General features: G+C 48.0%; 1 protein-coding gene across 1 annotated transcript in view; it reads left to right on the top strand.

The window, feature by feature from the left end:
• LOC112119735 (probable cation-transporting ATPase 13A4) overlaps positions 1-14,351 on the top strand; it is a 65,403-nt gene that overhangs the window by 14,637 nt on the left and 36,415 nt on the right. The window contains exons 2-9 of the mRNA XM_024218523.2: positions 597-770; positions 3,677-3,814; positions 6,914-6,984; positions 7,076-7,156; positions 8,681-8,750; positions 10,109-10,243; positions 11,417-11,489; positions 13,104-13,235. Coding sequence (XP_024074291.1) covers positions 597-770; positions 3,677-3,814; positions 6,914-6,984; positions 7,076-7,156; positions 8,681-8,750; positions 10,109-10,243; positions 11,417-11,489; positions 13,104-13,235 — 874 coding nt within the window. The remainder of the gene's footprint in view (positions 1-596; positions 771-3,676; positions 3,815-6,913; positions 6,985-7,075; positions 7,157-8,680; positions 8,751-10,108; positions 10,244-11,416; positions 11,490-13,103; positions 13,236-14,351) is intronic.

Genomic DNA, 14,351 nt, shown 5'->3' with positions numbered 1-14,351 from the left:
CCCCCTTCCCCAAGGCTCCGCTCCTGCCTCCCTTCCCCGCCTCCTTGCCGGTCTGAGCAGCGAGGGCGCTGGGGCTGCTCTTCCCCCCTCCCTCGCAAGGGCCATCAGCGTCAGGGAGGGAGACGAGACGGGGCTCCACGCAGCACGCTGGGGGAAGAGGCGGGGGAGGGGGGAAGCTTGGCTGCCGGCGAAGGCTGCCCTACAGCAGCAGCTGGCAGGAACAAGCTTGCTTCTGCCCCCTGCCCCCGCCAGAGAGAGCGGTAGGTGGGGGGTGGAGAAGAGCGGGCTAAGTCGGGCAGGATTTTTAATGGCACGGGGTTCGGCAGCGGGCTGAGCGGGACCTCGGCAGGCAGCAGCGTGCCATTAAAAATCGGCTTGCGTGCCGTCTTCGGCACGCGTGCCATAGGTTGCCGACCCCTGCTATAATGGAACCAGGTGAGTCTTTTGTGGCTGGGAGTTTCACAGCACAACACCAGTCACCACCTTTTAACCCTGAGGGCGTTCACAGAGTTCTGGATGAAAGGATAATGTTGTGTTCTCAACAGTTCTTTAAATAAAATGCTTCTCATTACCTTTTCTTTTTCTTTGCTCAACAGGAGATATTTGGCTACAAAACCCAGGGCTGCCGGAAAGCCATGTGCATTGCTGGGTACATTCTGTCCTGCGGGGTTCTCCGGCTTGTATTTTACTGGAAACCAGCGTGGGATGTGTGGGCAAACTCCATCCCCTGCAGCTTGCAAGAAGCAGACGTCATATTGCTCAGAACAACAGTAGGTGCCCACTTTCCTTTGTAAATTACTTGCTAGCACATAGCTAATAGGAAGTAGAGGGAACCCATGTAACCTGGATCTCTTACACTGCCGATGCTTAATAAAATAATAAACACAACAACAACAACAATGTACAGTTGGGAACTTTCATTTCAAAGTGCTTTACAATATACATACAATGCATGTGGAGTAGAGGGCATCAGCCAAGTGGATAGCATGGTTCACAATATTGTGGGGAGAGGCCCCATGGATCCTGTGATTCCATGACTGTGGCATTTGCTAGGGAATCTAAGCTGTCTTTTATCTGTCTTCTCTTTGGATGGTGTCCAAGATGCCTACTCCTCCCCACCTCAGCCTCCATGTGGGTCTGTCCCTCCCCACTGATGTTCGTGATGGAGTTTGGGTGGAGTTGTGGCCGCTCAAAACCTCTCTCAGATCTCAAGAGTGCTGAGCTGACGGAACTGGAGACTGAAATCCCCAGGTTACCCACAGCACAGGTGTAGCTGTGGCTCCATATTGCTGCCTGCCAACGTGCCTCAACTCTGACACAAAGGGACCATCTCTAGGGGTGAAAGGGGAGCTCATACGCCATGTCCAGTCAGTCCTTGCTCCCCCTGCTGAGAGGGCCATCCAGGCTGTTAAAATGGAGGTTTAATTATGCAGATTCTTGTCCACTGGGAACTGCATTGTCCCCATTACCCCCAACTTTGTGTCACGCATGCCACCAATAACCAACAAGAAACAACTCAAAACTTCACTCCGAATTAAAATTGAGCCTGAATATTCTTTTGAGGTTTGAAAACTTGGATTTACTCTATTTCAAAAGTTCCCAAACAATGGCCCAAGGAGCAGTCAGATGTGTGACTGGCCACACCGCTTGATTTGCCATGTACAATCACAGGGTTTGTTTGCACATAGGAAGCGACCACAGAGGCATGCAGTTGCATACGCCCATTTTTGAAAATCAAGGAGGTCGTCTATTGACTGTTTCTCCATGAAACACACTTTGCTCCATAAAAGCCCCTGAGTCTGTCCCAATCAAAAAAGCATTTTAGGTCTAATCTTGCCTTTTTAATCCCGAGCTCATCTTGCATTTGTAATTACCCGTTCTCATGTGTCATTTTAAATGGATTTGCCATGCCAAGTACTTTCCAAACAAATGAGATTCTAAATGAGCCTTTATGTAATTAGACAAGGACTGAATAATATCTAACATTCTTGTTATCAGGGGCCTCTGTCAAAGTGTGCTTTGGGCAGCAGACAGTTTAAAAGCTCCTTCCTGGGTTCTTTGCATCAAAACGGCACTTTTGTGTTTTAGTGTTTATCTGATTAGATAACTGTCATTGGATGGGAAGGGGGATTTCTCTTCTTCAGCTTATCCAATCAGCACTCATAATTCATCATCAGCTTTACTGTGACAGGTTTACAGCTCATCATCACAGAGGCTGGTTAGCTGACACATTGGTTATTAAAAGATGTTTCAATTCTGGACACACTGTGAGCCCTTCTCTTCTGCCTCCTAGCTCAACCGCAGGGCTGGCTTATTAGCTTCATCGACAGAGATGAAAGGGTCATAACGTTTTATTCTTTTTGTTGTTTTTTTTCTAATTTTAATGAAGAAACTGGCTTTCTATTAATGTTATTCACCTGGTTCTGAATCTTAACTACGTGTTGCAGGGAGGACAGATTTCTATGCAAACAACACGGTTTGTATTCCCATGTGATTTGAATGCCCGAGTTGTTGCTATCGTGTAATACTGCAGATGCTTTGGACACTGATATTTGCTCACCTTCCGTTACTTTAGGTTACTACTATTTTCTAGATCATTTATTATCTACATTTTGAGGTTGCTGGAGGATGTCACCGTTACTCCTCCATCTTTGCTTACAGGAGTGGTACTCAGCCTTCTCCATCCCCTCCCCATCCTACTTCGAGCCTCCCTCCCACCTAGCTGAGAACCACCTTCCATTTAGCACTATGGGAAGGGCAGGGTGATCGCAATCCTCAGGTCGAGAATCCGTGGCCGACAGCATGATGTGCTTTATGTTGCCCAACGCCCTCCATTCCACTTCAGCCCTGCAACCGGGCCGCATGGTGAGTGGGCAGAATGGCCACGAAGGAGGGTCTCTGCACCCCCTGTGTACAAAAGAGGGGTCTCCACAACTGATCCAAATAACCCCCTGTGGTCCCCAAGGGGGAACCCAGGGCAAGGACGCGAGAGCCACACTTTCATGGGTCCAGCCCCAGGGGGGCAGTGGCTGCTCTTCTACAACCTGGGATTTCTGGAATACATGCCTTCCCTTCCACCTCCCTTTGATCCATGACTCCCCCGCTCAGACAGGGAACAGGAGCACTGCACGGCGTTACTTTATTTCTGGAGGGGGGGGATTGTTTTGCTTAGAAAGCCCATGAAGAGCACAGGGGTAGGAAGGGGACTCCATTCCCTGGGAACGTCTGTGGCAGTGCATGACTGCCACGGCATTGTCTATCAACTCGGAAATGCCCATCAGATATAAATGTCGGAAAGCATTCTGCTCACCAGCATCAGATGCTCAAAGAGATGAAAAACAAAAACATGTGTGAAAAACAAATGCAAGTCCTATACATTCTAAACCCTTCTTTCACCTTTGCTCTTGTTAATAAAGCCGTAGACAATGAAGAGTGAAATCCCACCTTTCATGCTGCATGTTTCATTTCTGGGCCAGATCTTCGGCTGGTGTAAATCAGCATAGTTTCACTGAGGACAATGGAGCTATGTGGATTTAAAGCAGTTGAGGAGCAGGCCCATTACTGGTCAGTGTTATCATTCTCTAAGGGACTGTAATAAACATGCTTTCGGGACCTCACCTATGTGCAGGATTTCTTCGTGCAAATTCATGATGGCTTCTTGTTTCCGTTTCTCTAGGATGAATTTCAGATTTATTCCCGGAAGAAGGTGATGTGGATCTCTGTGTCTGCACTGAACAAGTTTAGATCAGATTATCCAATCATTGCTGATGAAAACTCCATCATAAACAAAGCCATAATGAAACCAGATTTAAAAGTAAGTGACTTTAAAACATGGTTCATATAACAGGAGTTAACATGGTCTTATGATGACTCCACGTGCAAAGACTTGCATGTGGGCCACCTGAGACGTGCCCCAGAATCCTTTGCACTAATCAGAGACTGCTTTGGGGACATGCAAAACAAACAAACAAACAAATAAATAAAAATGTGTGTGCGGGAGGTGACAGGTTGAAATCTGTTTGTGAGACGTGCCTGAATTGAACATGGAATTAAGAAGCCTGCATCTGCATAAGTGCCATGGTCAACAGGTAGAGCTAGCTGGGTGAAGATCAGGGTACTCTACTGGCCTTCTCTGGGAAAAGACCTGTCAGCCAGGCCCTCTCCCTCACTCTCTGGGGGGAAGGCCATTCCTGCCCTGTCATTCCTTCTGAGGGAGGCGCTGCATCAGTATTACAAAGGAGGGGGGGAGGAAGGAGGGAAGAGATGGGGTGGAGAACCCTCCAAGAAGCATCTTGCTGTAGGCGCCCCACAAGTGGAAACGCAGCCCTGGCACAGGGATTAACAGACTGGTTTATGGGCTGCTCCTGGCATCAGAGGAGAAACTGGCTGTAAGTGACTGGGCAGCTGCGCTTTCACAGCACAGTGAAAACAGGGAGTGGGAGCAGGATCCTGACCCGCTTCACCCCAGACTTCAGCTGGTGGTCCACAGGCTGAGAATCACTGGTCCAGTGTACGGCACTAGCTGAGAAGATTGAAGGGTGCCTGAAATTGGAGAGTTCCTGGTCTCCTCCCTGGCTCGGTGCTGCTATTCCATCCCTCCTCAGGATGGCTGAGCTCTGTCCCTGGCTCTGGAAAACATTTTCGTTTTTTGCCTTTGGCTGCACCAAATTGCATTTTGCAACCGTTATTCCGAGGTAGGATATGACACACCCGACTGCCCCTGCTAAGACCTTATCCTTCCTTCCCTCTGCAAACAGTTCAAACACAGTTTGGAGATCCAAGCCAAGGGCTGGGGAGATGGTAGGTGAGTTAGTGATTTGAAGAGATCTCAAAGCCCTCTATAGATGTGTGTAAGCGCCATTATCCCCATTTTACAGATAGGGCAAGTATCACATTGAGAAATTAAATGACATGCCCAAGGTCACACAGTAAATCAGTGTAATCCCTGAGACTAGAAGTCCAGGTATCTTGATTGCCAGCCTTTTCCCCTAGCCACTAGGCCACAGGGCTGGGACCCCATGCAGATGTTATATGCATCTTCAGTAACTACATTCCCAACTTGTTAGCATATATTTTGATATTTCCAATAAGGTTTCTAGCCGAAGCTACTGGTACAGTTTTACAACCTTAACTGGGTTTGAACAAAGCTTTTTTTCTCCTGGGAATATATAAACATCCATATGTAAATTTAGTGCCAGTTACTTCAATCTACAGGCATAGTGTGAAAGTGGAAAGTGACTCATAACATTCTTCAGGGGATGGAATTAATCATGTTTTAAACCCCCCTAGCCCTCAAATAACAGCGCCTTAAGCAAATCTTTCATATCCGTCAAAACATTTAAGTAGACAAACAAGTTTTCAAAGCGGCCAAGAGCAAATAGCATAATCCTCTAATCCCAGGTCACAGGCCCCTTCCTAAAAGCCAGTACAAAATCCCTGTGCCTTCTAAACTATTGATTGCAATGGAGAGTTATTGTAATGTTACAGGTTGATCCTGCAAGGAGCTGAGACCTTTTCTCTCCCATTCAAGTGTGCAACGTCTCATGGGGCCGGGCCTTAAGAGGGTAAATCAGAGAACACATGAGCAGAGTTTTCCCTCCACACTTCTCATTAAAGCAAATGGCCTTGAATGTGACTTGGTATTCTACGGCAAGCCAGTGCAATGAGGGCATAGGTCTGATGCTCACGGAGCTGAGGCAACAGGATACTGCACTCTGTACCAGTTAGAATTTCCAGGTGGCTGATGGCTCCATAGGTAGGTACCAGGGCTGGCCTTACCATGAGGCGAATTGAGGCGGCCGCCTCAGGTGCCAGACTGTGGGGGGCGCCACTAGGACCCAGAGTATCGAAAATTGTGTCTGCTGCTGGTGCCTATGTATTCTCTCTGCTCTAGATGCACAGAGAGGGTGGAGGGCTGTGCTGGGGGAAGGAGGGCACAAGAGACATAACAGGCAGGCAGGAGAAGAGGTGAGAGGGAATAACAGAAAGCAGCCGGAGCTGCAGGGAGAGAAAGGAGGAGGAGCCTGTAATAGTTGCCAGTGGAGAACGCAGCTTCTCCAAGCTGAATTTAATAAATACACATCTACGCTCCACAATGACACAGGAGAGGCTGGTCGGCCTTGCAGCCATCTCAACAGAGCATGAGCTGGCCCAGACTGTGGACCTTCAGGAAGCAGTTCAAATCTTTGCAACCCAGAAGGCACGGAAAGCCCCACTTTGATTATTCAAACAGATAAAAATGCCAGTATTTACTATGCAGACAAGAAAAGTTACATTTGCTGTTCAGGCGTTTGAAAGTTAAGTGTTACTTAACATTTTTGAACAAGGCATTTTAAGTTGTTAGTTCTCCTTTATTGGATTAGGTAGCAGAGCAGTAACATGAGAGGAGTAGAACAGGAAGAAGGCAGAATTGAGACCTTTCAAAGTTTCGGCCCAAGCAAGGGGACACAGAGGCGTCATTTGAGCTCCCCACCTCAGGTGCCAAAATGTTGTGGGCCGGCCCTGGTAGGTACATTGCATTGCCGTAGTCCAGCCAGGAAGTGAGAAAAGTTTGTGTCTCTGAAGCTGGGTTATTGTCCATCAGGAGGGACAGAAGCATCTAGCCAGCCATAAGTGGCAGCCTGGTGGTGCACATGAGAATGCTCAGTGTTAGTGAGAACTTCAGGAGTGCTCCTAAACTCCGGGCTAAATTGAACAATTGTCGGTGTGTATCTTCAACCAAAGGAGACTGCAATGTGGCTGCAAACACCTCCAAGTGCTTTCCTTGCCCGCGCCCCACCAGCATGATCAGTCTTGCTTGCGTTCAGCTTCCCTCTATTTATAGAACTATAAATAGAGTGAACTATAAACTATAAAGTGAGAATGTTTTTGTTCCATACCTTGCAAATGCTTCTGTTGTTCTTTGGTTTGGCAGGTAAGATGCATCCAAGTGCAGAAAATCCGGTATATTTGGAACAACCCTGAACAACAGTTCCAGAAAGTTGGGTGAGTTAACCTGCTGCGTACAAAGTTCTCGAAGGAAATGGAACCTCTTTTGGAATGACATCATCAGGAAAACTTTTCCTCTGGCTTCTAGGTCCCTAGAAGACAGTCACACTTGTTCAGATATACATGCCAAATTTGGTTCTGGTTTGCGACGTGCGGAACTGGAGATCAGGTAACACTGCAACATGTCCTGAGTAGTTAGTACTATGGATTTAAGTAGATGTTTAGGACCAGATTTTCACGTGCTAGGTGCTGTCCTCTTTTATAAACACTGGTCCTTAAAGGGGCAATTGTCTGAATGTGACTGATAATTTTGCACAGTGCAATTGTATTTACACCACTACTGGTGAGTGTAATTTTGCTTGTACTATTTGTGCACACAGATGTAAGTGCATGCAGGACTGTACATGAAAATGATTTTACATGAAAAATTATATACAGACAACTAGAGGATGGGCTCAGTTGCCTACTGAAACTTTTGGAAATGTGTCCCTGAATGTTTATCACTGTTATGTGTTTCCATTCAAAAAGTTACCATAGCCTTCCGGTCTGAATTAGTTTGCTGTTTCTCTTACTCCAAAATAAGAACAAAAGTAAAGTCTCCATAAAACAGCACAGATTAGCTTCTAGTGGAGCTCCCTCAGCAGAGCTCAGTGTAAATAAATTATTGTTAGAAATTAACGAGTTCTAACTAGAGAGTTTATTCCTGTAAATTAATGCATTTCTGGAAAATAGGGTCCTGGCCCTGACTGGAGTCTTTAAGTGTTTCTACAGTACAAATGCAAAATAAATAAATAATTTTTTGCATTCATTTGTTTGTATATTGCAAATAATCCAACTCGTAAACTGAGTTCACATTCAGTCTTGCATTCAGAATGCTCTAAATTATATACAGAGAGATTTGCAGTGTAGTTGTAGCCATGTCAGACCCAGGATATTAAAGAGACAAGGTGGGTCAGGTAATATCTTTTATTGGACCAACTTCTGTTGGTGAGAGAGACCTCGCCCATCTTGTTCCTCTAATACAGTGAGATTTGTATTTAAAACGTTTAGTTTTAGGTATGGAATTTTTTGATACTAGTTATGTGGGATTTTTGCATGAGAGAAACATTTGTTTCTTTAAGGCCATATTGTGCCGATGAGCTGTGCATGTAGTTCTTATGGATGGAGAGAGCTTTTCTGACACTAACATCTATGGTATAGATGTTTATAATTGTGTGCATCCAACTGGATGTGCAAAAATGTGGGCATATCATTTGTGCACTTACTTATGATTGCATGCACAACTGCGATGACTGCACTTGCAACTGGCCATGTTTATATCTTACTGCCGATTAGCTCGTGCAGTTTCTTCAGCTATTTGTGCAGTATATTGATTGGGTGTGCAAAGTGTGCACTCACAGTTGTGTACACAATAGTGCATAAACAATTATGATATCCTGGGTCTGTGCTTCTATCTGCCACAGAACTGACGCATCTATGCAACTAGCACATGGAAAACATCACATCTTGTCTCTTTCTCTTTGGAGCCAAGGTTTTTGCAGCCTTGTGTGTTTATGTTTTAAAATGAGATCAGAACTAACTCTCACTGGAGGTGGGAGCTGCAGCTGCTTGAGTCGCATTGTCAGGGCACACAGTTAAATGAGTGAGAAAGCCAGATTTTCCTTTAATAGCGCTCCATCCTTACCCCATGCAGGAGGCTAATATGTGGGCCAAATGCCATTGATATTCAGGTTGTCCCTATTTGGAAACTACTCATCAAAGAGGTAAACTGCATTTCCATTGCTTTTATTCTGGGGGCTATTTGGACATGAAGAGCAGACATATGGCACATGGGTTGTTTGGCATTTGGCTCACACTCCACTCAGCATGCTCCCTCTGCTCCAAATTCCATCTTAAAACCCTTCCAGGTAACTGTCACACACTGATCCCCTCACCATCCCGCCCTCCACCCCCTTCCAGGCCGGACCCCTGCTTTGGGTTTTGTCGGTGTCTGCGTCCTGGGCCGGCACTACAGACCCTTTGTCTTGCGAAGGGCTGTGCACATCTAGGATGCTCCACAAGGAATGTATCATTAACCACAAAAGTAATCTTTTCACTGACAAAAAGTTTAGTTATCTGGTCAAATAAATCCAGCTGCACCAGCTGGGAGGCTGGTTCCTCCTGCCAGCACAACATGGCCTGTGTGACTCCACCCTCGTTCCACAGTCTGAACCTTCTCTGCTCCACTTCTCTTAGAGAAACCGGCTTGAGCTAAGACCTTCACATCCAAACTTACTTCCCCACTGATCAAAGGGGTTTGGATCCAGCGTTCCAGCTCGGATCCAGCTAACAGAGATGGGCCCAGGCTGCGTAGGTTGCAGCCAGCGCTATCAAAGCTAGCACGGGAGATTGGATCTAGGGCTTTGATTTAGGCCCATCTCTAACTGGATTGAGCCAGCTGAATATAACCGAGCAGGATAAATATGGCTTCTTAACTCCCCGCTACTGTAGGGTTGCCAACTTTCTCATTGCACAAAACCAAACACCCTAGCCCTGTCCCTTTCCCGAGGCCCCGCCTCCTGCCCCACCCCTTCCCCGAGGCCCTGCCCCACTCTCACTACATTTCCCTTCCCTCCGTGGCTCGCTTCCCCCACCCTCACTCACTTTCAGTGGGCCGGGGGCTGGGATGCGGGGAGGGGTGGAGGGAGTGAGGGATTTGGCTGGGTGTGCGAGCTCTGGGGTGGGGCCAGGGATGAGGGGCTTGGGGTGCAAGAGGGGGCTCCAGGCTCAAGGGGGTGGGGCCAAGGGATTTGGAGTGCAGTAGGGGGCTGTGGGTTGAGGCAGGGTATTGAGGTGCAGGAGGGGTACGGGCTCTGGAGTGGGGGGGTGGGCTCTGGGGTGGGGCCAGGGATGAGGGGTTCAGGGTGTGGTAGGGGGCTCTGGGCTGGGGCAGGGGGTTGGGGTGCAGGGGAGCCAGTGCTCAGGGTAGGGGCAGCCCTGTGGCCTCCTTCCCCCGCCTAGGAGCTGGACCTGCTGGCCACAGCACCGCCGACCGGATTTTTCACAGCCCTTTTCGACTGGGCATTCCAGTCGGAAACCAGACACCTTGGCAATCCTACGCTACTGTTCTGTCTCCAAACAGGTCTTAAATCCATTTTACGTGTTCCAACTCTTCAGTGTGTGTCTGTGGTTCGCGGAAGATTATAAGGAGTATGCCATTGCTATCATAATCATGTCCCTCCTTTCGATCGCCTTAACCGTGTATGATCTCAGAAAGGTGAGAGCCCCTGCCCCGCGGAGAAGGGAAAGGGTTACTGCTGCTGCCAGCCAGCCAGCTCAGAGAACATTGCATGTTACACACAGCCTGGTACAGAACAAACAGCTAGTTCCTCACATTGGAGGCAGGCCAGCACTGTTACAGTTTCAGTCACTATTCAGTAATAAAACTAGGTTGAATCAGTGCCGTTGTTGTGGCCCCAGTGACTGAAAGCTCCTGGAACCACAGCCCCAAGTTTCAATACTGAGGTACATAACTGGGAGCTTCTGACCATGTCTGCACTGCAGGTGTATCCACCCACCCCCAGCAAAGGTCCTGAAGTCTTGCCCCAGCATGCAGCAGGCTCATTGCAGAACCTGGAATCGGTTCTCTGGGGTCGAGCTCTGATTGTCCCCAAATCCCGCTCAGGGAGTGGACTCTGCAGGAGAGGAAGGTACACTAGAGAGAAGATCGCCTTTTCACAGGGTACAATAGATCACTGGCACTTGGTCCGTAAATGCGATTTTCCTTTTGCTTAAACAAGTGCTAAATTATGGAGTAAATTCTCCTCCTTATCCCTGAGCGTGGTGTGGACGATGGCATCAAGATAAGGACAATGATAACGTAATGGTTAGACATTGCCAAGGGTCTGTAGATTCCTTTAGTTTGGGAAGATTCTGGCTCTGTCCTCTCAGTCATGAACAAAGCAGCACGAGGAAAAGCTATAGAATCTGAGACGTTTACATTGTCGAAGTGATTGTACCAGGAAGGCTGTCTCTCAATGGGAGCTGCTTGATATATGGCTGGGATAAGGCTCCTTTGGAGATCCCAGCCTTTAGAAAAGATATATAAACATTGCTGTATCTTGGAACTATTAGTTAATACCCCTGGCAAGACTAATCATCTAACAATCTACCCTCATCCTCCCTTCCACATTCCAGCTTGTGGTTTGCTACACCCATGTGTTACACCTTGTCTAAAATTAGATGTTACTGTCCGCACGTTGCAGACGCTATCTTCCTATAAATTTATACAGCTCCTAGCACAGTCCGTCCTGACTGAGGCTCTGGTAGACACAGCAATACAAACAAGAGTAAGAGTTAGTTACTGAATGACATAATGCCTTTCTTTGTACAGCTGTTAACACTCAACACTTCATTCTGTCTCTCCCCTCCCCCCGCCCCCGATTTGCAGCAATCTATGAAACTGCACAGGCTGGTGGAGTCGCATAACAGTGTCAGGGTCACTGTGTGCAGGAAAGACGAAGGTGCGTCCTGTTCCGTTTTTCTGTTTCTTTTGTTTTCAGTTCCAATGTTACAGCAGCTCATGTCAGCATTGAGAGTAAGTAGGGCAACAACTGACCTCTTAAAATTCCTTCTGGGACGGTTTTCCCTTTCATCTCACTCCAGTCTATTGGCTCACCTCACTAAGAACGCTGACGTGTGTTCTCATGCACCAATCTCATACGTACAGTATCATGAGTGTGGTTTAAATGGCCATGCCTTGCCTTGGTAAAACTAATCCATTGCATGGGGGAGCGGAGTCGTCTTTGCCACAGCAACCGTGTACCTCAATGGCACCCGTCTAACCTCTGCAGCTGAACATTCCCATTAGAAACAGGGCCACGCGAGGAAGATTGGATTCAGATTGCTCAGTGGCAGGGTGTTTGGATCCCAAGTTCTTGTTTGGACCCATTGAGGAGATCAGTCTCAGTCTCCGTGTTTGGATCCAGATCCAAACTTTCACCAGATGTGTGGGGGGTGGGGGGGGCGTTTGCTTCCAGGATTCTTGTTCAGACCCTTCTGTGACAGATCTGGAGTTCTGTAAGAATTATGAATATTGCATGGTGCTCGGCTTATTGGGATGTTTAGGAGACGTTAGTTTAGGTCAGGGGTTCTAAACCTTGATTGAAATCATGCCCTCACTTAGTTTTGTTTTTTTTACTTGAAGCCCCCCTTCTGTTAGCAAGCAGGATACTCATCCTGCCCTTGTGAAAACCCTTTCTAGAGGCTCACGTCTTCTGGGAGGTCCAAACACTAACCCCCAGGAGCGAGCAGGGCTGCCACCCCATGCACCAGGTTGCAACGCCACTCACTCAAATTTAGCCCAGCTTGCCGTGCTCCCCCTGAAAGTCAGATGCACCCCCACAGTTGAGAACCCAGAGTTTAGGTTAATGGGGTCTGTCGGGAAAAACAAGCAGGAAAGGAAAGAATTGCTCAAGATAACCTCAAATGTCTGCAGAGAAGTGGGTAAGAGACAATGCCAGGACAGGCAAAGGCCCAGGAACACCCAGGCAGGGTCCAAAGGGCATTCCCTCAAGAGAGGGGTATTTGTTTGGGGGAACCAGACTAAGACACAGGCACCCGCTGGGGTGTCTGAAGAAGTTAGGCCTGCCTCGGTTACCATCGAGGAGGGTAAATCTTAGGTAGGAGAGGCATTCATGTACCCCGATTGTTATTTTACAGTCCCTGTTCTCTAAAAGCTTTGTTCCGACTGTACATCCACAATAGACTGGTTACAGCAGGCTGGCCATGGTGCACCACTGCTCACAGATTCCCAAAGCACAGGTGCCAAGCCCAGTCAGACCCGTGGGATAAGTGCAGCTGATACCCATGGTGCTGTAGCCCCAGGCTCAGTCTAAGAGTGGGAGAACGGCAGAATTCCACCCTGGGATGGGTAAAGGCTCCAGGCCAGACACCCGAGAGGGTGCACTCAGAGAGAGACCAGGAAGGGGCGCAGACAGACTGGCAGCTATGCCCATCTGTACTTACAAAACATTACAAAGCAAGGAGCAATTGGTCTGGTCAGGGGCGTGCTTGGAACTATTTTCTGCTTACGCGAGAGATCAGCGCTAAAGGTTTGCATCTCACATTGTCTGCAGGCTTCCAAGAGCTAGAGTCATGCCATCTGGTTCCAGGAGACCTGCTGGCTTTGGCAGGGGGCAAAGCCCTTATGCCATGCGATGCCATCCTGATCAGCGGTGGGTGCGTTGTAAATGAAGGCATGCTGACAGGTAAGGATGGTGCGTGGCCCATCTTAAAATCACAGACATCACAAAGCTGTGGCTTTGCAACTGTTGCATAAGACATTTTTTTTGAGTGAGCAAGTCTTTGAAGAGCAAACTGTCAAGGCACAATCTTGTACTTTGCAGTGATGGTTGAGGAGATAAGCAGCAAGACCCACAGGGCAGGGCAAGGAACTCACAGGATTTACTTGAGGACAGGGGATCAGAGAGTTTGAGCTGCCTGACTACTCCTGCACTGACGGAGCCTGCTGACATTCCCCACCCCAAACCCGTGTCAGGTTAGGATGCAAAGCAGCTGGTATACTCAGCAGCCCACTGGGTGCGTTCTGCTTGGACATAGCTAAGATATTTGTTAGCAGACAGGCATGTGACTAAAAGCTTCCCCTTGTCTTGGGTAATGAAATATTTAAACTGCCCTAGGGAATAACTTAGTGACTCCAGGGTCAGGTTCCAAACAGCCAGACACCTGGGAGCCAACAGGCTGGATGCTGGTAGCATCAATTCAGGTCTTCATTTACGGTGAGCAGCTATTGAAAGCCTATTCTTGAAATCCTTACTCACGTGAGGAGTATCATTGACCTCAGTGAGCAAGGACAAATCAGGTCTTAGATTTACCTTGGTGAGTCAGGGCTCAGGCATTGTCCCACTGACTTGAGCATGGACTATTCACATGGACCCTTATTCATTTGCCTGTGCAGCCCCATGCACACCCAAGAGGGACACATCCATGCAGGCATAGATGCTCCAGTGGTCAGGGCACTTGTAAGGGACTTGGGAGAGCCAGGTTCCCTTCCCTGCTCTGCCATGGACTCACTTGTGTGACCTTGGGCAAGTCACCTATTCTCTCCGTGCCCATCTGTACAATGGGCCAACAGCCCCACCCTGCCGCACAGGGGTGTGAGCGGATAAACACATGGAAGATTGTGAGACGCTCAGATGCTACAGTGATGAGGGCCAGAGATAGAAATAATAATAATTTTCCAAACTTGTTTGTCGCCACTTGGGCTAGCTGCCGCTTACCACAACACATGCTACAAATGGTTACTGTGCAGGCTTCAAAGGGATGCACACAGGTTTCGGAATGCACTGCACTTTCCTTAATGC

The sequence above is a fragment of the Terrapene carolina genome, unplaced genomic scaffold (assembly GCF_002925995.2).
Source record: "Terrapene carolina triunguis isolate 2854851 unplaced genomic scaffold, T_m_triunguis-2.0 Scaffold88, whole genome shotgun sequence".
NCBI classification, from domain to species: Eukaryota; Metazoa; Chordata; order Testudines; family Emydidae; genus Terrapene; species Terrapene triunguis.
The sequence above is the reverse complement of the archived record's forward strand: the minus strand, read 5'-3'. Positions and strand labels throughout refer to the sequence as shown.